General features: G+C 54.1%; 1 protein-coding gene across 1 annotated transcript; it reads left to right on the forward strand.

Annotated features, from left to right (window-relative positions):
• The first annotated feature begins 6505 nt into the window (after positions 1–6505).
• On the forward strand, positions 6506–15048 carry ALOX15B (arachidonate 15-lipoxygenase type B). The gene is made up of 14 exons (XM_004760236.3): positions 6506–6653; positions 6733–6955; positions 7135–7216; positions 9066–9188; positions 9457–9560; positions 10468–10640; positions 10865–11011; positions 11114–11317; positions 12277–12363; positions 12482–12651; positions 12807–12928; positions 13033–13133; positions 13213–13383; positions 13848–15048. The coding sequence occupies exons 1-14, from the start codon at positions 6507–6509 to the stop codon at positions 14025–14027; spliced, it is 2034 nt and encodes a 677-aa protein (XP_004760293.1). The 5' UTR covers position 6506; the 3' UTR covers positions 14028–15048.
• The last annotated feature ends 11547 nt before the right edge of the window (positions 15049–26595 follow it).

The raw sequence follows: 26595 nt of genomic DNA on the forward strand, positions 1-26595 counted from the left end.
CCGATACGGGGCTCAATCCCCGGACCCCCAGATCATGATCCCAGGACCCAACGATCATGACCTGAGCCAAAGGCAGGCACTTAACAACTGAACCACCCAGGTGCCTCTTCGGTTGACCTCTTTTTATAATTTTACAAGTTTGCCAGAAACAAGTAAGAGAAGTGCAAAAAAGTGAAATAAAGACAAATGCAGACATTTTACAAGGGCCCACCTCTTTTTGTTATGGCTTTACCCCCACAAAAGTCCCCACAGCCCAGAGAACGCAACCATTGCCTCTTTCAAGGTACACCTTGCTTGGGCAGAAGCACACAGAAAAGAGCACAAGGTCATAGAAGGGATTTGAGGAATGGAACTGGTGGGGGAATTAGAGACACTGAAATGCAACAAGTTGATCTTCTAAGTTATTTTGCATAAAACCAGCTGCGACACAAACACTGACTTCAGCCTACCTTCCCAAAGGCCATGAAAATGGCAGGAGAGGGATTTGTTGTTTGTTGTGGTTGATGAAACGTGTTCAAAGATTCTTTCATCTTCCATCGGAAGTCCATTTCCCCTCCCAAATTAACGCCAAGCTGGTCAGTGGAATGTGTCAACATTGACATGTGCCAGCGCCTGCCCCAAGTCTTCAGACGCCGGGGAACTAAAACTCTGGGCTTGTCGGGGTCCAGGCGCTCTGGTCCAGCTGGTGCTACATGCAGCTTTACCCGAATTGTCATTGGAAATTATTGAGTCAGGCTCCTTGCTCGGTGGGAAGCCTGCTTCTCCCTCTCCCATTCCCCCTGCTCGTGATCTCTCTCATGCTGTGTCTCTCTGTCAAATAAATATATAAAATCTTTTTAAAATATCCTTTAAGAAAATAAAAAATGTTCATATTTTAAACTGAGTCGGGGCAGTTTGTTGTGCAAGAGATAACCTAGATAGATTAAAGCCTATCCCCAAAAAGCAGGAAGAAACTTTGCCATTAATAACCTCAGGGAAATGAAACATCGCAACCAGGGAGCATGAACAGGGCACTATTAAGAAACATACACGTGGAACAAAAAAGCAGCTCTTGCAATTAAAAATATGATAGGAGAGAAAAATATGATAGGAGAAATTAAAAAATAAAACCCTCAGTAGATTAGAAGAGAAAGTTGAGGAAATTGACTAAGGGCAATGTAATGGAAAAGAGAGAAGAAAATAAAAGAAATTGGGGAACCAGTCCAGGAGACCACGCATCTAAATCAGTGGAGTTCAAAAACGAAACAGTAGATGCAATGAAGAGAAAAGAGTATTTAGGAAATAATTCCGCACGGAAGGACACAAGTTTCAAAATTGGGCAGTCCTCCTAAGAAGGCTGAATGATGAGAGAATGATGGCAGTGCATGTCTGTGAAGGTACAGAGCCCGGGGGGGGGGCAGCGGGAGGAGGGGGAGCTGGTTTGCAAAGGAAAGATCCTAAAAGCTTCTGGAGGGAGCATCAGGTCATACAAAAAGAACCAGGAATCCAAATGGCTTTAGGCTTCTTCACATCAACACTTCCCGAGAAGCAATGCTCCCCAAATTCTGAACAAGAATCGCTTCCAACTTATCACTCAGATGTACGGATAGACTGTAGGCGTTTCTGGACCTGCAAGGTCTTGAAAGCTGCTCATCCCTCCCCTGTGCGCTTTCTGAAGTAGCTAGCTAGTAAAGGGTATGCTCCGTGGAAATGAAATGAGCAATGAATGAGGAAAACATGGGGTATGGGAGGTATGGGAACCGGGAGGGCTAACACAACAGAGGGGGGAAGGCATCCCTAGGGGTGGTGGGGACACAGAGCCCAGGATGACAGCTAAGTAGGGGTCTGGAGGGCATCACATGCTGGAGACGGCCTGGGAGTATGTGATGTGTCCGACATGCCAAGGGGATCCAGACCAGTGGTGAAGTTAATACAAGTATCTAGAAAATTATACAAATAGCAAACTGATAATTATTATCCAGAGAAGCCACAAACGGTTTTGTAGGCAAGAAAATAAAATGCTTCAGCTCATGCTAAAGCTTCCCTTTGAATAGTACTAGATGAGAAAGGTTTGCTGGCGTCATAAGAGAGAGGCTGGGGAAGAGAAGACAATCCTCTATTCCAGGGGGCAGGGAGCAGGCGATTGCTGCCTAAAAGTAGAAAGATAAAAAAATATTGATATATGCATGCTGTTTGAGATATGGCAATCAATACTGAGAATATCAACTAAAAGAGAAAAAAGTTATTGTCTTTGATGAGGCGAAAACAGCAGGAGTTGTGGTGGGGACAGCTGTTGTTGGTGAGAAACTTCCAGAACTCTTTGTCTCTTTAAATCACATGCATCTAGGGCACTCGAATGGCTCAGTTGGTTAAGCATCTGCCTTGGGCTCAGGTCAGGATCCCAGGGTCCCTCACGGGGCTACCTGCTCGGCAGCAAGTCTGCTTCTCCCTCTACCCCCACCGCCTTCATGATCTCTCTTAATGTTCTCTAATAAACAAATTTTTTTAAAAAATCTTTCAATCATGTGCATCTGTGGTTTGATCAAAGTTTTAGAATGTAAAGGAGGGAAAAAGAGGAGGCGGGAAAGAAGGAAGGAAGAGGGGGACACGGGAGGGAGAGAGAAGTTAGGGAGGGCCAGGGCATTGAGGAATTCAAAGCAGGGGCATATTTGATCTCATTGACTTTTTTAAAAAAAGATTTTATTTATTTATTTGATAGACAGAGATCACAAGTAGTCAGAGAGGCTGGCAGAGAGAGAGGAGGAAGCAGGCTCCCCGCTGAGCAGACAGCCCGATGCAGGGCTCCATCCTAGGACTCGATTCCAGAGCTCGATCCCAGGACCCTGAGACCATGACCCAAGCCGAAGGCAGAGGCTTTAACCCAATGAGGCGCCCCTCTCATTGACATTTTTAAACATCGAGTAAGTTCCTTCCCCGGCAGGACTCTGATTTCTTCCTCCGTGTCTGGAAGGGTCAGATGGTAGCTCCCAGAAGACCCCACCAGCTCAGATCATCCTGGGCTATGGGCCAGAACAGAGGCAGATATCGAAATGCTCAAGGAAAGTAGCTCTGAAGAGGATTCCCCGGGCATGACTGTTGAAAATGTACATTCCCTGAGTCCAGTCACCGGAGACTGCCTTCCGGGTGTGAGGTCGGTAGGCCCAGGGAAGTGGCACCATGATGCATGTGTTCTGCTGGGCATGCCTTGAGCAACCCTGCTCCTGGCCAGAGCCCAGGAGGGGCAGGGTCACACTGAATCACAAGTCGGTTCTCAGGACATCAGGGAGAGAGTGCCAGCTCGGGTGCTGTCGCTTTAACATCCTCCCAGCACAGTGCCTTGTGGATCTCTCTCCCCAAACATGGTTGACAGAATCCACCTAGCAACTCCCTTCTCATAGCCCTCATGTCTTCTGGGACCTTCTCTTGCGGGAACTGAAACTGATTTTCAATTTACAGCAGGGACACAAAGTTTCCTTTAAAATAGGCTCATTAGGGGTCCCTGGGTGACTCAGTGGGTTAAGTGTCTGCCTTTGGCTCAGGACATGATCGTAAGTCCTGGGATCAAGCCCCGAATTGGGCTCTCTGCTCAGCAGGGAGCCTGCTTCCCCCTCTCTCTGCCTGCCTCTCTGCCTACTTGTGATCTCTGTCTATCAAATGAATAAATAAAATCTTTAAAAAAAAAATAGGCTCATTGACATTTATAGAAGGGAAAAGGAAGCAGAAAACACAGAGAAAGGGAACCCAAGGATGCATTTTAGGGTGGGAAAACAGGAAAGCATCGCTATTTTTTTCTTAGCCTCACCGCACCTGGCACATGCATATGGGCACTACTGATTTATGCCACAAGAGTGACCTACGAATATTAAAATATTGAATATATTTAGAAATGTGCTGTGTGTGCTTTACAGGATAAACGGAAAACATGACCTGACAACGGATATAATTATGATGGTTTGGGTAAAGAACGTTAAGAGACAATGCTCTAGAGGAAATACACAATGGGGACGCCTCGCTGGTGCATTTGGAAGATTGTGTGACTCTTGATCTTGGGGTCGTGAGTTCAAGCCGCATGTTGGGTGTGGCACTCACTTGAGAGCTTTATGCCAAATGAAATGAGCAGGACGCAAAAGGACATTTTTTTTTAAGATTTTACTTATTTATTTGACAGAGATCACAAGTAGGCAGAGAGGCAGGCAGAGAGAGAGAGAGAGGAGGAAGTAGACTCTCTGCCAAGGAGAGAGCCTAATGCGGAACTCAGTCCCAGGACTCTGAGATCATGACCTGAGCTGAAGGCAGAGGCTTAACCCACTGAGCCACCCAGGTGCCCACAAAAGGACAAATATTGTATGATTCTACTATATAAGGTATCTAGCCATCAAATTCAGAGACAGAAAGCGGAATAGGGGGTAGCAGGGGTTAGGGGTGGGGAGAACGGTTTTGCTTTGTGTTTTAATAGATACAGAGTTTGGATTTGGAATGAGGACAAAATTCTAGAGACAGATGGTGGGGGACACACCAGAGTGAGTGCATGTGAATGTGAAACACCGTGAATGTGTTGTCTGGATCGCATACTCAAAAATTGTCAAAAAATGGTAAACTTTAGGTTATACGTATTTTACAATTTAAAAAAATGGGTGGTTTATAAAATCCAAACATTTTGCCCAGAAACAATATTTCTTATAGCCATAGGCTCCCCTCTCCCTGAGGATACAAATTAACGATTTTTGGTTCGAAATTCTCTTCTGCTCCCCACCTTGTCTCTTCCTTCAGTCTTGCCTTCAAGGAGGGCCTGAGGCTCCTTGGCCACCTGTTCCAATAAAAGCCTATTGGAAACTGTGTGTGAACGGGGCCATTTCACTGGGGGACCCCAAGGACACTTGAGCTTGTCAGCTTCTCTGGAGAAAAGCCCTCCTTTCTTGACTGGCAGATGGAGTTTGGGGGTACAATATGGTGGCTGCTAGCATCCTTGGACCCCACCAGGGAAGGGAGCTGGGGCCCCCACTGCTCAGCACCCCATCCTCCAATTTTAAATTTTGTGTCCCTCCCTCAGCTCTAGCTAGGGTCCCCACATCCAGACCCCCTCTAGTTCAATCTCTGCAGAAAAGAAATCTCGCATTATCTGTTAGGTTGGGGAAGGTCTCCTGCTGACTGGGTGAGGTATAGGAGGGTGTCTGGGGGTAGGAGGGATTCCTAACTGCGTCTGATAAAAACTTGTGTCCCATCAGCCTGTTTTCTGGGTCTCCTACTAGTACTCTCAGAGCACCTGTCTCTCCATTCATAAGAACTTGGGGGATTCTGAGATGGGAATCCTGGGCTTTTACCATCTCCTGCCTGTTTTCCGGTCCTTAAACTTAGTATTTTAGTGGGATTCCAAGTGGGTGGCAGTAAAGGTATGTGCGCATGTGCGGCTGGAATTCAATTTCCGGTCACACGTCACCGCCATCTGGCTCCCAGCCCCACCACCCCACCAGCAAGCCTCTGGGCAAGGCCCCAGACACTACCGTGGGATTTGGTCCTGCGCCCGCCAGCACTTGGTGGCACAGAGCTGGGCTGGTTGCCTTCCTTGTGCTCAGCAGCCTGTGGCACAGACTCCAACGAGGTTTCCTCTTTGACAGATCCAGTAATCATTTCTGCCTTCCTCTGACGCAGCTCTCAGATTTGACCAGTCTCTTGGCTTTCATGCAACACCCGCTCTGGGTCCTCCTTGTACCTCTGACTGATCCTCCCTGGATCTGTCTCCTTTCCATGACTTCCAGACGGCCAAGAACCAGTGGGGCACAGCCTGTTCCCTCTCCTCTATCTACACTCTCTGCCTAGTGATATCAGCCACACCTGTGTGCCCATGCCCAGGTGCTGGGACGCCAGCCCTGCGCTCTTAGACGGAGGCAGCTCAGACAGCATTTCCAGACCAGAACCCCCCAACCTGTTATTCCCCCAAACCGAAACCCATACCCCCCACCACATGGCTCCCTCTCTCCACTGCATCCCTGCCTCTATCCGGTCTTCATTTTCTCTCTCACTTGACTGTGAACCTCCAAGTGGGCAAACACTGGATCTTGCCTGGGCAGGCTTCACCTGGCACAGGGCTGGTTCTCAAAATTATTTATTGGACGCAGAAAAAATAATGAGTGCAGGCCAAGAAAAGCTGTAGAAAGCTGGAGGTGGGCCTGCAGAGGCTTTCAGAGATTAAGAAGGCAAAGAAAAAAAAAAAAAAAAAAGAGGGGCGCAAATGTATTTTTGCCTCCCCTCCCCTCCGCCGCCCGCCCCATCCTGACTCTCTGGCCCTGCGTACCTGAAAGGTCCGGGTCTCTAAACCTCCAGACACCCAGTCCCTGCTCACCCAGCACTGCGGAGCCTCCCAGCCCGGCGCGTGAGCGTGTCTGCTCTGGGGATACTCGAAATGAGAGATGACAATCCGCTGCGCGGGACCGGGACCCGGCAGGGCGGGCCCGGGCGTGTCCCCAGCGGAGTCGCCAGCTTTAAAGGTCTCCGCAGCGGTCGGAGAGGACCAGACTTGCGCCGGCACCATGGCCGAGTTCAGCGTGAGAGTGTCCACTGGAGACGCCATCGGGGCTGGCACGTGGAACAAAATAGCTGTCAGCATCGTGGGGACCCGGGGAGAGACCCCCCCACTGCGCCTGGACCATCCGGGCAAGGAGTTCAGCGCGGGCACCGTGAGTGCACTGCGGGGCGAGCTGGGGGCGGAGGAGGGAGCAGGGGACGGTCCCCTCCGATCCTGTCTTTCCCCCGCAGGTGGAGGACTTCCAGGTGGAGTCCCCCCAGGACGTGGGTCCCGTGCTACTGCTGCGCGTGCACAAGGCGCCCCTGCTGCTGTCCGCCCCGGTCGGCGCCGTGGCCCGCGACGCCTGGTTCTGCCGCTGGATCCAGCTCTCGCAGCCGCGGGGCGCGCCCCTGCGCTTCCCCTGCTACCAGTGGCTGGAGGGCGCGGAGAGCCTGGCGCTGCGCGCGGGGGCCGGTGAGCAGGGGGACCCGGAGAGGCCGGCGGGTGTGGCCCCTAGGGAGGAAGAGGGGGCGGCCCTGTGTGGGAGCAGGGGACCCGCGGCGGAGGGCAGAGCAGCTGGGGCCAGAGGTGGGACCGGGACGGGTGGGGGAAGCTGTTTCTCTGCTCTCCTCACCGCTCCTGTGCGCTCACAGCCAAGGTCTCCTGGGCGGACGACCACCCCATCCTCCGGCAGCAGCGCCAGGAAGAGCTACAGGCCAGGCAGGACTCGTACCAGTGAGGAGCCGGCTGCCCTGGGGAGCTCTGGGTGTGGGGGGGGGGGGTGGAGGCGGTGGGGACAGGGGGGTCACCCAAGGGATGCGGGGCAGCATGGGTTCCGCTGGTAGGACACTAACTGAAGTCCCTGCCAGTCCTCTCTGGACCACAACATCGGCATGGGGGGGAGGTGTTAGAAAGGCAAACTCCTGACACCCGCATTCCTACTGAATCACATAGGGAGGGTAGGGGTAGCAACACCGTTGTAACCAGCCTTGGGGGAAGCACTCTGGGAAGACTGGGAAAACCGGGGCCCCGGAATGCCTCCCCCAGCAGGTGTCTTGCTTGCCCTGGGGCTTTTACATCCCTCCAGGTGTTTCATCCTCCTGGAAATCTGGGCGGAACCGGATCTCCATCCTGCCTTCCAGAGCCCAGGAAACTCATCCCGGAAGGCAGGCGGGAAGAGGGCTCTTTCTTGCCCCAGACTCAGCGGGGAGAGCCCAGTCCTAGAGGCCGCCTTGGTGGGGGGTGGGGGCTGCAGGGGAACACAAAGCCAGGGGTCACGGGGTGCTCAGGTGCAGATTCTCGAAAGGTCGTGGTCCGGCCAACCCAGAGGCTGCCTGAAGACTGGGCTGCAGGTTTTGCTCCAGGTCCCCCAGCTACCGGCGTAGCCCACGCACGCCGGGGCCCGCTGAATCAGAACCTGCATTTGACCTAGACCTCTGGGTGCATGTTTGTACCTTCCCTGTGTGAGAGGCAGGATCGGGCCACCACCTGGGAGCAGCGGACTTTAAGTATTTTAATCGCCACTTGTTCTTTCAAGGCCAAGGGTGGTGACTGACTACATGAATAAGAGAACTGGCCGGGTGAGGGGTGAGCTCAGCTTCACAGGGACCGATTTTACCCTTTCAACCAATGTCTGCAGGCTGTAGTGCTTGCTTGGTCAAGATGCCTGAGACCTGGGCAGAGATGCCTGCCCAGGGCTGTGGAAGCCTTCATGAAATCCCTCTGTCCTCAGGAGGACATACACTCACAGACATACGGAAGGGTCGCCAGATCTCAGAGGCCAGAAGCCAAGGGGATTCTCTCCCTGTCTCTGGGGGCCTAGAAGCTTCTCTCATGTTTCACATTTCTTTCTCTTGGTAGAATAGTATCTAACAGTCCCTATGTTTGCATGTGGGAGTCCAGATACCTAAACAGAGAGTTTCTCTCTGGCTCAGCCCTGTTAAGAAAAAGAAAAGAAAAGAAAAAAGAAAGAAAGAAATTCAACCAAGCCCATTTGAAGCTCAAGTTAGCTTTATTCAATGATTTGCAAATCAGGCCGCATCCCCTCTAGGAGCCATACAAAATGAGAGGCTTTTCTTGGCACATGGGGGCAGAAAAAGGAAGTTTCTAGCAAAAACCAATGGTCTCAGGCAAGATCACCTTCCTCTGGGGAAAGGTGGGGATCAGGCAGGTTATCTCATTGGTGATGACCCAGGAATTCCAGATTGGCTGGTTAAAGGTCACGATCCTGGGACCGGCTGACCTTGCCAATAGGTCAGGCGTGAAGCCTTGGTTTGCGGATGTGGGCTTAGCACAAGGGACTCCATTTTGGACCCGATGTTTCTTTTTGAATAGCCCCCATCTCTGATTTCCCGGAAAGGACTTTGACTGGCCTAGCTCTGGCTAGGTGCCCAGCCCTGGACCAGTCACATGACCAGGGGAGAAGTGTCATTGTGAGAACAAGGCAGGGACAGAGCTCGGAATGCCCTTGCTTATAGAAGGGGATGGCTCTGACGAGAGCCTCCAGGGGCCTACCTTTCCCTTTGCCCTGGTCAGTGGGTTCCCTAAGCTTCCTCGTGGGCCACCTTCCTGCTCCTCCCTCCAGCTGGAAGACTTACAGCCCGGGCTGGCCCCGCTGTCTGGATGAGAAATCTGTAAAAGATCTGGATCTCAACATTAAATACTCGGTCAAGAAGAATTCCTGCTTCTACCTGAAAGTCGGCTCCGCGTAAGGATGCCCCCTCCCTCCTGACCCTGGACCTCAGCTGCACTGGGACTCCTGCCTTCTGCCCTCCCCCACTGTTAAGGACGTGGGTCACACAGGCACAGCCTCTGCCCATCCCCAGTTCCCACAGGACAGTGATGACCTCAGGAGCAGTGGGTACTTCAGGATCGGGGGGCCAGTTCGAGAGCCCAGGAAAGATAAGGCCAGCTGACAGGGGAGGGTCTCCTGGGGGGCCTCATGCCCCCTCCCGACCCTTGACATCCTCTGGCAGGTTTACGGAGCTGAAACTCAAGGGGTTGCTGGACCGCAAAGGGCTCTGGAAAAGTCTGAATGAGATGAGAATGATGTTGAACTTCCGCATGACCCCGGCCGCCGGTGAGGAACTCGGGCTGGGGGCCCTGACTTCTTCCCTGAGACCTCAGCTCTCCTAGCCATCCGGGGCCTCAGACAGTCAAGCACGGGTTCACCGTGTGACCCTGGGCAGGTCTCTGTCCCTCGCTAGACCTTACTTCCTCCACAGATCCAAAAGAGGGTAGAGACTGGGCACGTCCCTAACCTTCCAAGACCCTTTCATCCAACATGCATTTGTTGGGTGGTGACCCAGCAGACACTGGGTTAGGGCTGTGGACACAGTCTTTGTTCCCAGAGGGCTCACAGTAGAGCAGGTGAGTGGACAATAGGCTCAAAATCAAAGCACTGAATTTCCCTTGTGAAACCTGTTTGTTGGTCCCAGAGAGAGCACGTAAAAGTGGGATCTTTCTCGTCTGGGCAACGGGAGGTGTCCTAGAAAGCTCTCCCAGGAGGGGACCCTGTGGTGCAGCAGCGTGTTAGCAGGCATGACTGGAAGCAGGTGGGGCCAGAGCTACTCAGGATGGAGCGTCCGTGGGGACCACTGGGAAGGGCAGGAGGGGAGCCCATGTGAGCCATCCCCAGACCTGCCAGCGACCAGCTGCAGGGGGCTGCCAGTCCCCAGATGCCAGGTGACAGGAGAGGGGGGGCCAGGGCAGCAGCCCTCAGGGTTGCATTTGAGGCTGATGAATCCTGGCCTTGGGGTGTCAGGTAGATGGCAGGACAGACGGGCTGGGGACTCAGGTTTGCTGCTTGCTGAGACGCAGTGGCTGAAGCCCAGGCTGAGAAAGCTACAGAGTGGGAAGCAAAGGGAGCCCAGGATGGACCCGGGAGCAGCAACTCCACCATGAAGCTCGGGGGAGGGGGAGGGGGAGGGGGCTTCCATGCTGAGATGGCCCGGCCCCCCTCCACCCCCCGCTGCCTGCCCCCCCAGAGTACGTGGTCAAGCACTGGCAAGAGGATGCCTTCTTCGCCTCCCAGTTCCTGAACGGCCTCAACCCTGTTCTGATCCGCCGCTGTCGCCACCTCCCAGAGAACTTCCCCGTCACGGATGACATGGTGGCCCCCATGCTGGGCCCTGGGACCAGTCTGCAGGCTGAGCTGGAGGTGAGGGACTCGGGGTCCGGGCTTGGCCCACTGCCATCCCAGTGCCTTGGGGCTTCCCCTGCTGGAGAGGGCCGCGTGTGTGCAGAGTTCCTAGGGACCTGCCTGCGTATATGCCCCAACAGCACCCTCTCCCGGGCACACTCCTTTCCCTGCCCTGAGTCCTCTCCCCATCCCAGCCCTGCATCCTTTAGGAGCAGCCCCTGCTCCCCTTTTCTCTCCTGCAGAGGGGCTCCCTGTTCCTGGTGGATCATGGCATCCTCTCCAGCGTCCACACCAATGTCGTGAACGGGAAGCCTCAGTTCTCTGCGGCCCCGATGACCCTGTTGTACCAGCGTCCCGGGGGAGGGCCACTGCTGCCCCTCGCCATCCAGGTCAGCATCTGGGAGGGGGCGATGCAGGGGGAGGGAGGGGTTTGACAGAGGGGTCGGCGGGCACCCCATGCCCACCTCTCCCTGCACCGGCTCCTCCTACAGCTCAGCCAGAGCCCGGGACCCGACAGCCCCATCTTCCTGCCCAGCGACAACAAGTGGGACTGGCTGCTGGCCAAGACGTGGGTGCGGAACGCCGAGTTCTCCGTGCACGAGGCGGTCACACACCTGCTACACGCACACCTGCTGCCTGAGGTTTTCACCATGGCCACGCTCCGCCAGCTGCCCCAATGCCACCCACTCTTCAAGGTCAGCGGCTCGGCAGCAGGGCCCAAACTGGGTCCCTGTACCTCAAGGTGCTCCTCAGCCTGTCCCCATGTAGCCCTATCCTTCCAGGCGGGGGTGCAGAGCCCCCCCATCCTGCTGCAGCCGCCTCTCCCTGCACGACTCCCCTGGCAGCCTGCTTTCCCCCAGGCTCTGAGCCTGGGCGAGGAGCATGGGGGCTGGGGTGAGGGAGGGGACGGCATGGGACTGGATGGGACTTCTTAGGGGAGAGCTGTCAGCTGCCATCCAGAAGCCCTGTTCTTTGGAGAGATCTAAGGCAGATGTCAGAATGTGCACTTGACTTTGACGGAGCAGTAGGGCTCTTGCAGAGTGCAGCAGGGGTGAGGGAGCCCGAGGAGGGAGACCCACCTCTCTAATGGGGGCTCCACTAAGCCTTCAGAGGGCCCAGATTGCTTTCCCCCAGGGACCTGGGGCATCTCTTCTCTGAGGGCAGGAATTCTCCCCTGCAGGATCCACGGGTCTTTGGATTCTCTGATCCTGCCTGAGCCATTCTCCTGGGTTCTTTTCTCTCCTCTCCAGTCCAGGCTGCTTTTTTCTAACCATCAGCAGCTCCCAGGGCCTGGTACTCTGGGGGGCGGTTCCATTTTCTCCACGGGCCCTGCTTTTCACGGTGCGTGGCCTGCGCGGGGGTCAGTAAACCACAAAATGCCAGAGCTGGGGGGCTCGTAGTGCTCCCCCAAGTCAGCCCCCTCATCTGCCCAGAGAGAGGAAGGTACCAGGCCCGGTTTATAGAACAGGATGCTGGTTGAAGCCCAGCTCCGGGCATGAGGTCTGGAGCCCCGATCCCAGTCCCAGGCTGGCCCTCTTGTCACTGTCATCTCTGTCCATGGATGATTTATAAGACTTGGTGCCTCGAGGCAGGGAGGTCTGGGGCTGGAGGGACCCAGGCCCTCACCCACCTTGGTCTTCTTTGACCCTTACAGCTGCTGATCCCACATACTCGGTACACCTTGCATATCAACACTCTTGCCCGCGAGCTGCTCATCGCCCCGGGGCAGGTGGTGGACCGGGTATGCTCTGCCCCAGGGAGGCTGGCGGTGGGAGGCAGGGGATTTAGGGGGGGTCCCACCAGTGCTGCCTCACACTTCCAGGGCCAGCGCTCCGGCACCCAGGAGCTCTGTCTCCCAGTCCACAGGCATTGGTGTCAGGGGCTTCTCAGAGCTGATACAGAGGAACATGCAACAGCTGAGCTATTCTGTCCTGTGTCTGCCCGAGGACATCCGGGCCCGAGGCGTCGAAGACATCCCCAATTACTACTACCGCGATGACGGGTTGAAGATCTGGGGGGCAGTGGAGAGGTGAAGGGGCCATCCTCAGCGAGCTGGGGGTGGGGAGGGCCCAAGGAGGCCCGCGACAAGGAGGAGGGCTGGATGTGAATGACACCGAGCCGAGCCGCCTTGCTCCCCGGAGAGGGTCAGGGCGAAAGTCGGGACTGACCCCAACGCACTTGCAGCTTTGTCTCCGAAATAATCCACATCTACTACCCGAGTGACACAGCCGTGCAAGATGACCCTGAACTCCAGGCCTGGGTGCGGGAGATCTTCTCGGAGGGCTTCCTGGGCAGGAAGAGCTCAGGTACGGGGACCTCGGCCCCGGGGCCCCACCCTCAGTCCCCTGCAGCGGGGTCCCGAGGACCCTGGCAGCCGCACGCCCAGTCCCACCCCACCCCCCCCCCGCAGGTGTGCCCTCCGCGCTGGAGACCCGGGAAGCCCTGGTCCAGTATGTCACCATGGTGATCTTCAACAGCTCGGCCAAGCACTACGCCGTCAGTGCCGGGCAGGTGAGGAGGGTCCATGCCCGGCCAGCGGGACAGAGCGGGTCCAGGCTCCTGGGACTCATGGTTGCCTTCTCCACTCCAGTTTGACTCCTGTATCTGGATGCCCAACCTGCCACCCACCATGCAGCTGCCACCCCCCACCTCCAAAGGCCAGACAAGGCCAGAGGGGTTTCTAGCTACCCTCCCTCCGGTCAATGCCACCTGTGACATCATCATTGCCCTCTGGCTGCTGAGCCAGGAGCCTGGAGACCGGGTGAGTGTGGGACTGGGGGGCCAGGCCAGGCCAGCTCTGGGGTTTGTGAGGGGGTGTCCTTTCCCCTCTCTGGCCCAGATACCCTGCACTGCCTTCGAGGCATTGGGTCCCTTCACGCCACTGACCCTCCTTGAGGAGACACATGAACGCTGACCCTCTCACAAGAATGGTCAGGTGATCAAATGACTTGATATCAAGTCCCCCTGGCTGCAAGGTGATCATGCGGGGGGTGGGGAATGCCCCCTTGAATACTCTGACTTGAGCTTTTGGTCCCTGAGAGCTGCCTGCAGTGAACCTCAGTGTCTAGAGCAGGGGCAGGGGCAGGGATGAGGCTTGGAGGGAGGCTGGACTTGGACTTGGGGACTTGGACTTGGGGACTTCCAGCCAAGTCCCCGGGGTGGGCGGCAAGGGCAGGTCCCAGCTGCTGAGCGGCCCCTACACTCGACCTTGTGGTTGGTTCCCAGCGGCCCCTGGGCACCTACCCGGACGAGCACTTCACGGAGGAGGCCCCTCGGCGGAGCATCGCCGCCTTCCAGAACCGCCTGGCCCAGATCTCGCGGGAGATCCGGGAGCGGAACCAGGGGCTGGAGCTGCCCTACACTTACCTGGACCCTCCCCTCATTGAGAACAGCGTGTCCATCTAAATCCCCCGGAGAACGGTGTGCTCTGAGGCATACCTTGGACCCCATAAAACCCAGCCCCCGTATGCCTCTCCTGGGACAACCAAGCCACATGGAATTGCCCCTACACACCACAAAACAGCAGAAACAAAACAGAGAAACCAAAGACCCCAGAGAACAGCAGCCATGTGCCTTTTGAAGACTCCAAGTTTCAAAGTGCTTGATCGCCCTCAGCTCCCTTAAAGGGTTTTATGACTTTGTGTTGCCTTGTGTGTTTGTATTACGTTATGATGGGGGAGGGGGTATCCCCTGGTCCCACTGATCCTGCTGACCACAGCTGTGTGGGCCTAATGGTCACCTGACGCAGGGCAGCCCTCCTGACCGGCCGAAAAATTGCCCAAGAGGTTGGTAGTGACCCATGGTCCCAGCTATACAATGAACAGCCTGCTAAGAAGGGGCTACCAGAAGCAGGGCAGAAGGAAGGGGGCAGCTGTCTGGGCAGTGCCCAGGTACACTTTCCTAAAAATTTGCTCCGAAGTTGGACAAAAAGTTGCATATTATAAAGCAGTCTCCATTTCCAGAGAATTAGAAAACAGCAGAGCTGTAATAATCATAGGTTCCCTTCTGGATTCAGACCTCAGTGATGGGACTCCAACACTGCATACACAGTCTTCCCTCCTGTCCTTCTTTTTACTTGTCCCAAATCAAGAACCATCCATTAAGACAAAAATGGCTCCCTTGGAATTCACCTATCGGTTACCATCTCTGGCTCAGATTGTAGATGTCACTGCTTTGGTGTTTGTGGCTCCCTAAGTTTTATAAAACTGTGGACACAAAATGTATTTGGATCACTGCACAAACATGACCCCTGAGAGAGCAATGCATGGGGAGAGTGTTGCTGGTGGGCAACTCCCCAAATGCCTGTTCTCGGCTGAGATTTGGGGCCACAAATGAGTCAGAGACACGGAACTCTTAAACTCTCGGACTCCAAGCAACACAAGATAATTCCTGATAATTTAAGTCATAAAAGCAATAAAAATGGGAAATAAACTGAGTATCTTGAGGGAATTTTTTTTAAAAAGCATTAAACAGGGTCCTTGGGAAGGACCCAAGGAGGGTCTGGTCACAGGACCCAATGCACAGCCTCCTTAGGCATCACTGTCGGAATGACCAAGCTCCTACCATTTTTTGTCTTTGAGTTCTTTGTCTCAAAAGACAAATTCCATGAGGAATTGTCCATCTGACTTGGCTTGGGGTGACAAAAAGTATTAGTTGCTGGGGCAGAGAGCTTGTGCTTGCTAAATAGTTCCAGCTGGGCCCAGATGACCAATGGTAGCCAATGGCTCGAGGAAGAAGCAAAGTATGTCGTTTCCCCAATGAGGCAGTTAGAAGCTGACCTGCCTCCCTCATCCTTCCCTCGCCCTTGAGGCTACCTTGGAGGTATGTTCAAGAAGACATGAACCCCCTCCTCTCCCAGATCGCTAGACTGCAAGTTCACGAGGACGGACTCCCTAACTGCCCACCACAGCGCCTGGCACACAGCAGGGGCTCAGTAAGAAGGGGTTGAGCGGAGGACGTCATACCCAAATGATTCCTCAAATGCTTCTGTCCCTCTTTGCAGTTACCTGTGTGTTTCTCCAACCAGACCACGAGTTTTTTGAAGGCAGGAACTGGGTCTCACTTAGTTTATATTCCTGGTGCCCAGCACTGTGCTAACAAGACGAGAGAGAACTAACAAATGTTTGTCTGATTATGGATTAAAGGGAGAATAATTGAATGGACATAAGGATGGATGGATAGATGGATGGTTGGATGGACGGGTGGATGGGTGGATAGATGGACAGATAGACAGATGGACAGAAAGATGGACAGATGAATGGATGAGCTACTGAGTTGGAAGGTAATCGTGCTCTGGTCAATAAACCAGTATTTGCTTCAATGTATGTCTTTTGGGAACAATTATCATCTGGAGAAAATGGAGAAACCAAGGCAGTTCAGCAAGGAAAATCCAAGAAGTCAGTCTCCAGTCCTCCTTGGAGAAGCCACCGCCACCTCCACTGCCCAGGCTTGTGACCCCTCTGACTCTCTTTCTCTCTGTCTGTCTCTCTCACACACACCCCAGTCCTTGGACTCTTGGTTGATGAGCCGTAAGAGAGAAGGTTGTTACAGGTAATGTTCACCTCTAGGGGAGATCTAATTCAGTGTGGTGGTCCACTTGGCCTAGGGTGGGGACTTTCTCATGGACAATAAGGCATTGGGCATCCAGACCCCAGAGTCATCCTGTGGAGAGCCCCGCCCTTGCTGGGCTTGCTGGCCAGAGGGGGAGGGGTGGCTCCCTCTTAACCACCCTCACTCTAGCTTTTCAGTTAGGGACTAAGGGAGTATAGGGCACAGGGTCCTAGACATGGGGCAGAAGCACCACTTATCCCTGCCACTCTCTGCACACTGCTCTCCAGGACTGGGTGGAGTGAGTCACCAGGGAAGGAGGGGAGAAAAGTTCTGGGTAGGGGGAACCAAAAGGGGTAGAAACAAAGATGCAAAACTCTGGGGCACCTGAGTGGCTCACTGGGTTATGCCTCTGCCTTTAGTTCAGGTCATGATCTCAGGGTCCTAGGATGGAGCCCTGCATCGGGCTCTCTGCTCAGCAGGGAGCCTGCATCCCCACCCCCCTCTTCTGCCTGTCTCTCTGCCTACTTGTGATCTCTGTCTGTCAAATACATGAATAAAAAATCTTTTTAAAAAAAGATGCAAAACTCTAAGACATTTGTGCAGAACGGGTGAATGGGACAATGGAGAGGCAAGGTGTTGTCGAGTATGAAATCAGAGACACAAGAGGGGTAACTATGTGCAGATGTAGTAAATATCTAAAACACTGGAAGGGACTGTACCACTTAATAACCCAGCAGAAAAGAGGGCACACAATAGGAAATTTTTTAAGAAAGCAGTCCATAAAATAAACCTCAATGTCTAACGAACCTGCGTGAAGATACTAAATCTTGGGCTGCCTGGGTGGCTCAGTCGGTTAAGCGTCTGCCTTCAGCTCAGGTCATGATCTCAGGGTCCTGAGATCGAGTCCCACTATGCGGAATCCCTGCTCAGCAGGGAGTCTGCTTCTCCCCCTCCCTCTGCCTGCCTCTCTCTCTCTCTGTCAAATAAATAAAATCTTTAAAAAAAAAGTGTACATACTTTATATTAAAAAAATACTTTATTGTTAAAAAAGGCTAACTCTCATCTGAGTTTTCAGGGATTCCTCCTCTTTTTGCTGCTGAGGGTCTTGCCTCAGCATTGACGGCTGCCGACCACTCAGGGTGGTGGGTGCTGAAGGCTGGGATGACCGTGGGAATTTCCTAAAATAAGACAACTGTGAAATTGGCTGCATCGAGTGACTCTTCTTTTCACAGGTGATTTCTCTCTAGCAGACGATGCTGTTTGATAGCACCTGACCCACAGGAGACCCTCTTTCAGAATCGGAGTCCGTCCTCTCAAACCCTGGCTGCTTTATCAAGTCAGTTCATGGAATATTCTCCGTCCTTCGTTGTTGCTTCAACAGTCTTCACAGCATCTTCACCAGGAATAGATTCCATCTCAAGAAACCACCTTTTTGGGGCGCCTGGGTGGCTCAGTCATTAAGTGTCTGCCTTTGGCTCAGGTCATGATCCCAGGGTCCTGGGATCGAGCCCCGCACCAGGCTCCCTGCTCATCGAGGAACCTGCTTCTCCCTCCCCCACTCTCCCTGCCGTGTTCCCTCTCTCACTGTGTGTCTCTCTTTCTGTCAAAATAAACAAATAAATAAAATCTTAAAAAAAAAAAAGAAGCTACTTTCTTTCTTTATCCATAAAAAGCAGCTCCTCTAAACTAGGGCAGCCACTGTGGGAAACAGGGTCCACCAAAAGCTAAAAAAAAGAGCTACTCTATGATGACGCTGCTAGGTATTCACCCCGGCAATACAAAAATACTAATTCAAAGGGATACGTGCCCCCTGATGTTTACAGCAGCATGATCCACAAGAGCCAAGCTGTGAGAACCAGCCCGAAGGTCCACAGGCAGATGAATAGATGAAGAGGATGTGGCATAGAGATACAATGGAATGTGACTCAGCCATAAAGAAGAAGGAAATATCCCCATCTGCCACAACATGGATGGATCCACAGAGTATTACACTAAGCAAAACGAGTTAGAGGAAGACAAACACCATATGATTTCACTCAACCAAGCAAAAGGGGGAAGAGAGACAAACCAAAAAACACCCTTAACTCTCAAGAACAAATGGATGGTCCCCAGAGTGATGGGGGTGGGGACGTGGGAAATCGGAGATGGGAGGAAGGCGTGCCTTCCTCACGATGAGTGCTGGGTGATGTTTGGAAGTACAAATGAAACTAACAGTACACTATATGTTAACGAACTGGAATTTAAATTTAAAAAAATTTTAAAGGGAAAGAAAGCAATTCCTCCCCTGTTAGAAGATTGAAGTCATTCAATCCCATCTCCTGGCTCTACTTCTGATTCTAGGTCTCCTGCTGTTTCTACCAAATCTGCAGTGACCGCCTCCATTCCAGACTTGAACACCCCAGAGTCATCCTTGAGTGCTGGAATCGACTTCCTCCAAACTCCTGTCCGTGTCGATATTGTGACCTCTTCTCGTGCATCATGAATGTTCTTAATGGCACGTAGAAGGGAGAATCCTTTCCAGAAGGTTTTCCATGTACCTTGCCCAGATCCATCAGAGGAATTTTGTTTATGGCAGCTAGAGACTTACAAAATAAATTTCTTAAGTAATGAAGTTTGAAGGTCAAAATGACTCCTTGACCTATGGGGTGCCAATGACTGTCATGTAGGCAGGAATGCAAATGACACAGATATCACTGCCCATCTCCATCAGAGCTCTGGGGAGACTGGGTGCATGGTCAATGAGCAGCTATATTTTGAAAAGAATCCTTTTTTCTGAACAGTGGGTCTCCACAGTGGCTTAAAATATTCAGGAAACCAGGTCATAAACAGATGTGTGTCGTGCAGGCTTTGTTTGTGCATGGGTAGAGCACAGGCAGAGCGGATCTAGCATCATTCTGAAGAGCTTTGGGATTCTCGGAATGTAAAGGAGCATTGGCTGCAACTTAAAGTCACCAGCTGCATGAGCTCCTCACCAGAGAGTCAGTTGTCTGACCTTTGAAGCTTTGAAACCAGGCATTGACTTCTCCTCTCCAGCTATGAAAGTTCTAGGTGGTGTCTTCTTCCACTAGAGGGCAGTTCACCCACACTGAAGATCTGTTGCCAAGTGTAGCCACCTTCATTGTTAGCTCAGCTCCATCTTCTGGAGAACCTGCTGCAGGGCTTGCTACTTGACCTTGCCCTTTCACGTCAGGGAGACGGCTTCTTTCCTTAGACCTCCTGCACCAACCCCTGCTCGCTTCAGAATTTTCTTCTGTGGCTTCCTCATCTCTCTCGGCCTGCACGGAATTGAAGAGCATTAGGGCGTTCCTCTGGGTTAGGCTTCTGGCTTAAGGGAACGCTGGGGCTGCTTTGACCTTCTGTCCAGACCACAGAGACTTTCCACGCTGAAGAAAGCTGTTTCTCTTCTTGCCATTCATGTGTTCACTGGAGTAGCAGTGTACTTTCCTTCAAGAACTTTCCTCTGCGTTCACAACTTCATGACTTGGCTCGCTTTGCCACAAGAGGCCAAGCTTTCGGCCGATCTCGGCTCTCAACACGCTTTCCTCACTCAGCATAACAATTTCCAGGTTGTGATTTCAAGTGAGAGACACATGACTCTTCCTTTCCCTTGAACACTTAGAGGCCCCTCTGGGGTCATTATTAATTAGCCTCATTTCAATTTTGCTGCATCTCAGGGAACAAGGAGGTCAGAGGAGAGAGAAGGAGACACACACTGGGGAATGGCCCGTGGGTTGGATACTCAGAACACCAACACTGTCTCCTATGGGCATAGCTCATCGCACCCCAAACCGATCCCAATAATACTGTCGGAGACAGTATATTATATACCGACCACAGATCACCGTGACAGAGACAGCGAATGAGAAAGTTTGAAATATTGCCAGAATTCCCAAAGTGACACAGAGATGCGGAGTGAGCAAATGGCCCCCATGGGCTTGCTCCATGAGTCACCACAAACCTTGAATTTGTTAAAAAAACAAAACAAAAAACAAAAAACAACCAATATCTGCAAAGCACAGTAAACTGAAACTCAAGTAAACGAGGCTTGCCTGTGACTAGCTCTAACCGTGCGATGCACGAACCAATCTTGGAACCGCCATTACCACCCTTCCCGGCTGATTTTAATCTTTGATTTGTGCTTATTCTAAAGTTATGAATCATCTTCGTAATTCTTTTTTTTTTTTAAGATTATTTATTTATTTATTTGACAGAGAGAGATTACAAGTAGGCAGAGAGGCAGGCAGAGAGAGAGGAGGAAGCAGGCTCCCTGCTGAGCAGAGAGCCCAATGCAGGACTCGATCCCAGGACCCTGAGATCATGACCTGAGGCTTAATCCACTGAGCCAGCCAGGCGCCCGTCCTTTTTTTTTTTTTTTTTTTTTAAATTATACTTTTACAGGTTGGAGCCACGGCCCTGCCCGGTCCTCTCTCCACCTACCCCCTGCCTTTGTGTAAGGGGTCCCCGGGGAGCCTCTGCTCACTCCCCTGGGAGGACCTGGAGCAGACCAGGTCCCACCCCACCCTAACCCCCACAGACCTGCACCTGTGGGAGAGCTGAAGAGGGGACCAAGGCAAGAGATGGGACGCAGGACTGGAGAGAGAGGACACAGAGTGACTCAGAGTGGTAGAGGAGACACTGGCCTCCAGGGCTGGGAGTGGACAGGACAGAAACACAGAGAAGGAGACACTGACAGCTTTCTCCCGGGGCACCTTGGAGGAGGGGACGGGCAGTGGCCTGAGCTGAAAGCCCACCCATTTCCGGCGAGGAGGCAGCCACAGGCGCCTGGGGTCTCCCCAGAACCACCTGCTGGCCTCCTGCCTCCTGGGGCGGCCCCGGATCCCGGGACAGCAGGCACGCAAGGACCTGGGACAGCACGCCAGTGAGCCTGGAGAGTGGGGAAGGGCGAGAGCAGGAAACTGCCACAGGGTGAGTCTTAACTGGGAACTGGGGGGCCTGGGGGGCCTGGGGGAGAGCAGCCGTGCAGGAAGCGTGAGCTAGCAGGCTGGGCTCTGCGGTATCCACCATTCCTCATCCTGGTTTTCTCACCTTCCGCTCATGTCCTGGCGCACATGACATTGGGGAGCCCCTGAATGTGCCCCGGAATGAGTAGGGCTGCAGGATCAGTGGCTCCACAGGAGGAATCCAAGCCTCCAACCCCCTTTCTTCTGAGAACTCGCTTATAATCCAGTCGTCCAACCAGTCGGAGTAGGAGAAGGGGAACATCAGGGAGTGACCGAGGCGGGAAGCTGGAGATCTGGGTCCCTAGAGTGGGGCAGTGGGAGAGGCTGGGGCTTGGGTCACCAAGGTGGTCCTCCCCACACCCGCTCTCTCTGCAGAGTATGCGTTTGAACAGTCACCGGAGGATACGCTCTTTGCCTCCCAGTTCCAGAATGGCCTCATCCCCATCCTGGTCCAGCCCCATCGTGGAGCCCCAAAGAACTCCCCGTCGCTGAAGGTATGGACCCCTGGGCTGGACCAGACCCAGAGGCCAGTTCGCAGGCTGAGCTGGAGGTGAGAGGTCCAGGGGTCCTGCCTGCTTTCCCTCCCCTCCCAGTGCTTTCAGGAGCCCAGGCTCCCAACCCCTCGACCTGTCTCTTCCAGGACCCTGCGGCCCCTCCTTTCCCAGCTAGCTCAGTGCCTTTCCCAGCCAGTGCCTGCTGCTCAGCCCTGGACAGAGCGGTGCTGCTCTGGGACAGCAAGCAGGGTGAGCGGGAAGTGCTCTCTCCTGCTCCTTTGCCAGGACCCATGCCCCTGCCTGTTGTCATGGTTACTAAGGATGCCCTACCTCCAGGGGGTCGGCTGGCACTCCCCGGAGCAGCTCTTTCTCCCCTCTGTGGGCCGACTGGGATGAGATGTGCCCTCCCTCAGCCCCCTGATGGCCCTCCTCTCCTCTCCTCCTCTAGATGGCCCTCTGTACCTGGTGGGCCATGCCAACCTCTTGGGGTCTGCCCCAGCATCATTAACGAATTGCCCCAGTTCCTGGCAGCCCCCCCACCCAAGCTCGATGGACCCCTGCTGCCCCTCCCATCTTGGTCAGCAAGGCCGGGCCCTGGGAGGGCTGGGCATGCAGCTCAGCACCGCCTCCCCTGGGGATGACTGCAAGGTTTGCCAGCCCCTCCATGCTACTGTTCCAGGTGCCAATCGCCACACCACATCTAACCCAACCGGCCCCTCCCTAGTTTGGCTTTCTTCCTAGTTTTGTTGTTGCTGTTGTCTCGTCCTTTTCCATCTCTATCTTGATGGGAAGGTTGTGATACTCAGTGTCAGAGAACAAACCCCCTTGACACGGGTTTCCAAATCGACTCTATCAGACCATGCTCCTAGGACGGCACAGCCATGTTCCCAACAGTTAAACACGGAACCCCTTCTGGAAGGCATCTCCACGCCCTCCCTTCCAGCCTCTGCCCCATAGAACCGGGGATTGGGGTGACTTTGGTCTGGTACCAGGAGCCCTGGACCCGGCTCTGCACCATGGGCCAACAAGACGGCCTTAAGGGCTGTTTCCTGCTGTGTGAGAGGTGATCAGAGCAGGGAGCCTTCCTACCTCGCCTCCATCACTGGCCAGGTTGAACTCCATTAATCTTTCAGAGCACCCCAAGGAAGGAGAGATGCTTATCATCAACTTCACTTTTTTTTTTTTAGATTTTATTTATGTATTTATTTATTTGAGAGAGAGAGAGCGAGAGCGTGCACACAAGCAGGGGGATGGGGAGCGGCAGAGGGAGAAGCAGACTCCCTGCTGAGCCAGGAGCCCTACCTGGGGCTCGATCCCAGGACCCCGGGATCATGACTTGAGCCAAAGGCAGATGCTTAACAGACTGAGCCCCCCAGGCACCCCCACCAACCTCACATTATAGCTGAAGAACCTGAGTCTAGAGAGGTTAGTTAACTTTCCCAAAGAGACACAGCTAGGAAGGAGGTCGACCATAAGATGTGGCCCAGTGGACAGGGTAACAGGCTGTACTTTCTGCCCCAGATTCCGCCTGATGCCTACCCTCCCCATCAACCACCTCCCACTCCAGCTCCCTCAGATGCTGGGCCCAGAGGGCGCCACCAGTCCTTCCCAGTGACACAGCTGCGACTGGCTCCTGGCCAGACCTGGGTCCGAGACTCACTGTTCCAGGTTCATCTGCTTGGAGCCCACTTTACGATGGAGACGTCTTTTCTTCCCATCCGCAGTAGCTGCCCATGGGCCCACCCCCTGGGGCCCGTGAGGTTGTCTTATCTAACCGCTGACTCTGGTTGTCCCTCCCTGTTCTGTCCCCGGACATCAGTGCTGAGGCCCGCACTGGGCTTTTTGCACCTCGAAAGCTCATCAGCCAGTTGGGGCCCTGGAGCTGCTGAGCTGTGGCCGTGAGCAGTGGAGGTGGGGGGGTCGTCTCTGCTCAGCAGCTGGGCAACTCGGCTGAGACAGGACGGGCAGGACACCTGCCGCAGATCATCAAAAAGGGCCAGAGGCTTCCACCTGCCCTCCCTCCTCCCGCCCCACCAGCTGGCTGGCCCAGAATTTCAGGACCTTGCCCACTACCACTCCCCAGGTAATGTGCTCTGGAGCTGGGCGGCCACACACAGGTGAGGCTCCCCCGGGGAGCTGGGGGTTCCAGGTCTCCCCCTCATCTATATCTCTGTACCTTGCCCACCCACTCTCCCACCCCTTCTGCCCAAACACACTGTGACTTTGCAGCCCTTCCTGCCTCCTCTTCTCTCCCCGCTGTGTGACCTTGAGCAAGTCACCTAACCTCTCTGTGTTTCTTCTCTGAAAACAGGGATGAGAAGAAGAAGAGCTCCTATCTTATGGGCTATTATTAGAATTAAATGTAAAGCCCAAGAACAAACCTCAGGCCAATAGGAGGTGCCTTCTGCGCATTTGCCCCATAGAGAAAGTGTCCAGGGTTTCCTTCAGACTCTCCCTCGAAAAGACCCCTTTAGGGTGTACCTCTGGCCTCCATCCCTGTGGCAGGAGCTCCTGATGTCCGGCCTCTCTGCAGGTCCCCATCTCCCGCCGTCAACCTGCAATACAACCTTTTTTGGGCCCCGGGATTCAGGACAGCGCTGCTCACGGGCCTCACGTGGCTCCCGTTTGTACATGGGACGCAGTGTCCACTGGGGAATCTCAGCCCCTCCAGAACCTTCCTCCTCCCTCTTCTCCGTTCTTACTCCTCAGCAGAGACTGCGGCTGGGGAGGCCAGGCACCCCGATTCGCCCTCTCTCACTAGCCAAACACTGCCCCCTCTGAGCCCAGCTCATGCCTTGAATCCTCAGGGATGCCCCCACCATGGACGCCTACAGTGGGAGCAATGGGTCCATGTGTTCTCTGTGAGCCCTAACTATGGCCGGGGCTGGATGCCACAGTGAGCAAGGCCAGTCAGCTCTGTCCTTTGGGAACCAGGGGTGTGGATGGATCCAATCCCGCAGTCCAAACACAGAGGGGCCCTGGCATCTGTGGCTTGATTGGCCTCAGAAGCTGGTAGACAATGCTTATGGCGTTTGCAGGCAGCTAGTGCCAGGGACGAGGGTGGGCGGGACCACGTCCCGCGGAGAACTCGTGCTTGTCTGATGGGGATAAATGGCGACCCAGCGAGGACTATAGCCAGACCTTCAGATTTTTTTTTAAGATTTTATTTATTTGACAGAGAGAGACTATGAGTAGGCAGAGAGGCAGGCAGAGAGAGAGTTGGGGAAGCAGGCTCCCCGCTGAGCAGAGAGCCTGATGTGGGGCTCGATCCCAGGACCCTGGGATCATGACCCGAGCCGAAGGCAGAGGCTTTAACCCACTGAGACACCCAGGCGCCCTAGACCTTCAGATTTTTCAAGAGAAACCTGACATTGTCTAATATGTAAGTGCTAGCCACTGATGCAACTCAAAAAAGGAACAAATAGGAAACCTTGGCAGTCAATCAAAGCACATCTGCGAACCACCTGCAGCTCTAGACCCTAGGTTTGAACCCCTGGGGGGAAAGGAAGACCTCCAGGTCTGCAGGTCAGCTCAGCGGTTCATGCAATGCCTGTTTGGCCATTTTCTCTCTCTGGCTTCAGAGTCCCCTTTGGGCAGCTGGTCTCAGTGGCCTCTTCCGCTTTAGGGTCCCAGCTGTTAGTCACCATGTCCTCTTGGATCCCCAGCTTTGTATCCAACAGGTCGGGGCAGTCTTATAGGAAGGTTTTCTAAGCTATGTGAGCTCGGGTGAGGTGGCCACACCCATCTCCTGCCCTCTAGACCCCCAGGTTTAGACTCTAACTCCCTTGGGTTTCAGCTCTGTTCTCTCCACCCCACCCCCATGTACGGGTCCCTGCTGCCCTGGGGAGCTCACTGAATGTCTCCCCACAGTCATCGTCGACTGCTCAGCCCAACATGCTGCCACCGACAGTGGCCAGGAGAGCCAGCACCAAACCTGGGGGGATAAGCAGGGTCACCAGAGGAAAGGAGCTAATGGGAGCACTGGCAACTCTGGGCTTACAGAGTTTGGAGGGGAGGTCACCTTGAATTCAGTGCCGGGATGCCCAATATTTCCACCACCATGCAGGTGCCCCCAACCTTGCCCCCCTACCACCACCTACTGCAAAAGGCCAGACAGACCCAGTGGACTCACTCCCTGAGGTCAAGTTCACCTGTGAAGCCCTTGTGCAGCTCCAGGGAGTCAGCGATGAAACCATAAGTAAGGCCCAGTGGGTGCCGAAAGAGGGTGATTCTCGGGTTCCAGAAGAGTGGGTAGGGGTGAGGAAGGGATCCTGGGGACGGGTTACTTGGAGGGTGCACTTAGCAGGCTGGGCTCCTGTGTGGGCCGAGCCTGGAGGGATGTAGGTTTTGGTAGGTGATGGGCTGTGGTGTAGGGTGTTACAGGTTCCTATTAGGATATTATGGGTTCGTAGTAGCTTAGGGCTGGCTGGGTTTCAAAGTGAGCATGGCTTGAGTGGTCTAGGTTCCTGGTAGGCTGGGCTCAGGGTGGTCTTTTGCCTGGGTAGATGGGTAGTTTATGTTTCAAGTTGGACTGGTCTTGCGTGGTCTGGGTGCCTAGATGGGCAGGGTTCAGGTGATACTGGTCCATGGGTAGATTTTCTGTTGGGCTGGGGTCCTGGAAGGTCTGGGCCCCAAGGCAGGGGCACTTAAGATGAACCAGAATCACTTGGGGTTGAAAGACAGGGCGCAGGGTGGCAGGGTGCAGGGTCCCAGCCTTCTTTCCTGCCATCCCCAGGAGCACCTTGCCATCTCCCAGAACTTCAGGGCGGAGCCAGGGGTAGGGGTATCCCTGCCTTCTGGCCTCCTGGCTTGGATCTCACGGGACGTCAGGGCAGACCAGGGCCTGGCACTGGGGCCCTGAACCTACCTGGACCCGGCAGTGGTGAACGCCATCGTCCCAGCCCGCACCCCTCCATTCGCCCCGGGTAAATGGCCCGGCGCATGGATAGACTCAGCGCTGTGCCAAGG

Source organism: Mustela putorius, unplaced genomic scaffold (assembly GCF_011764305.1).
Source record: "Mustela putorius furo isolate JIRA1106 unplaced genomic scaffold, ASM1176430v1.1 tig00000695_pilon_pilon_pilon, whole genome shotgun sequence".
NCBI classification, from domain to species: Eukaryota; Metazoa; Chordata; class Mammalia; order Carnivora; family Mustelidae; genus Mustela; species Mustela putorius.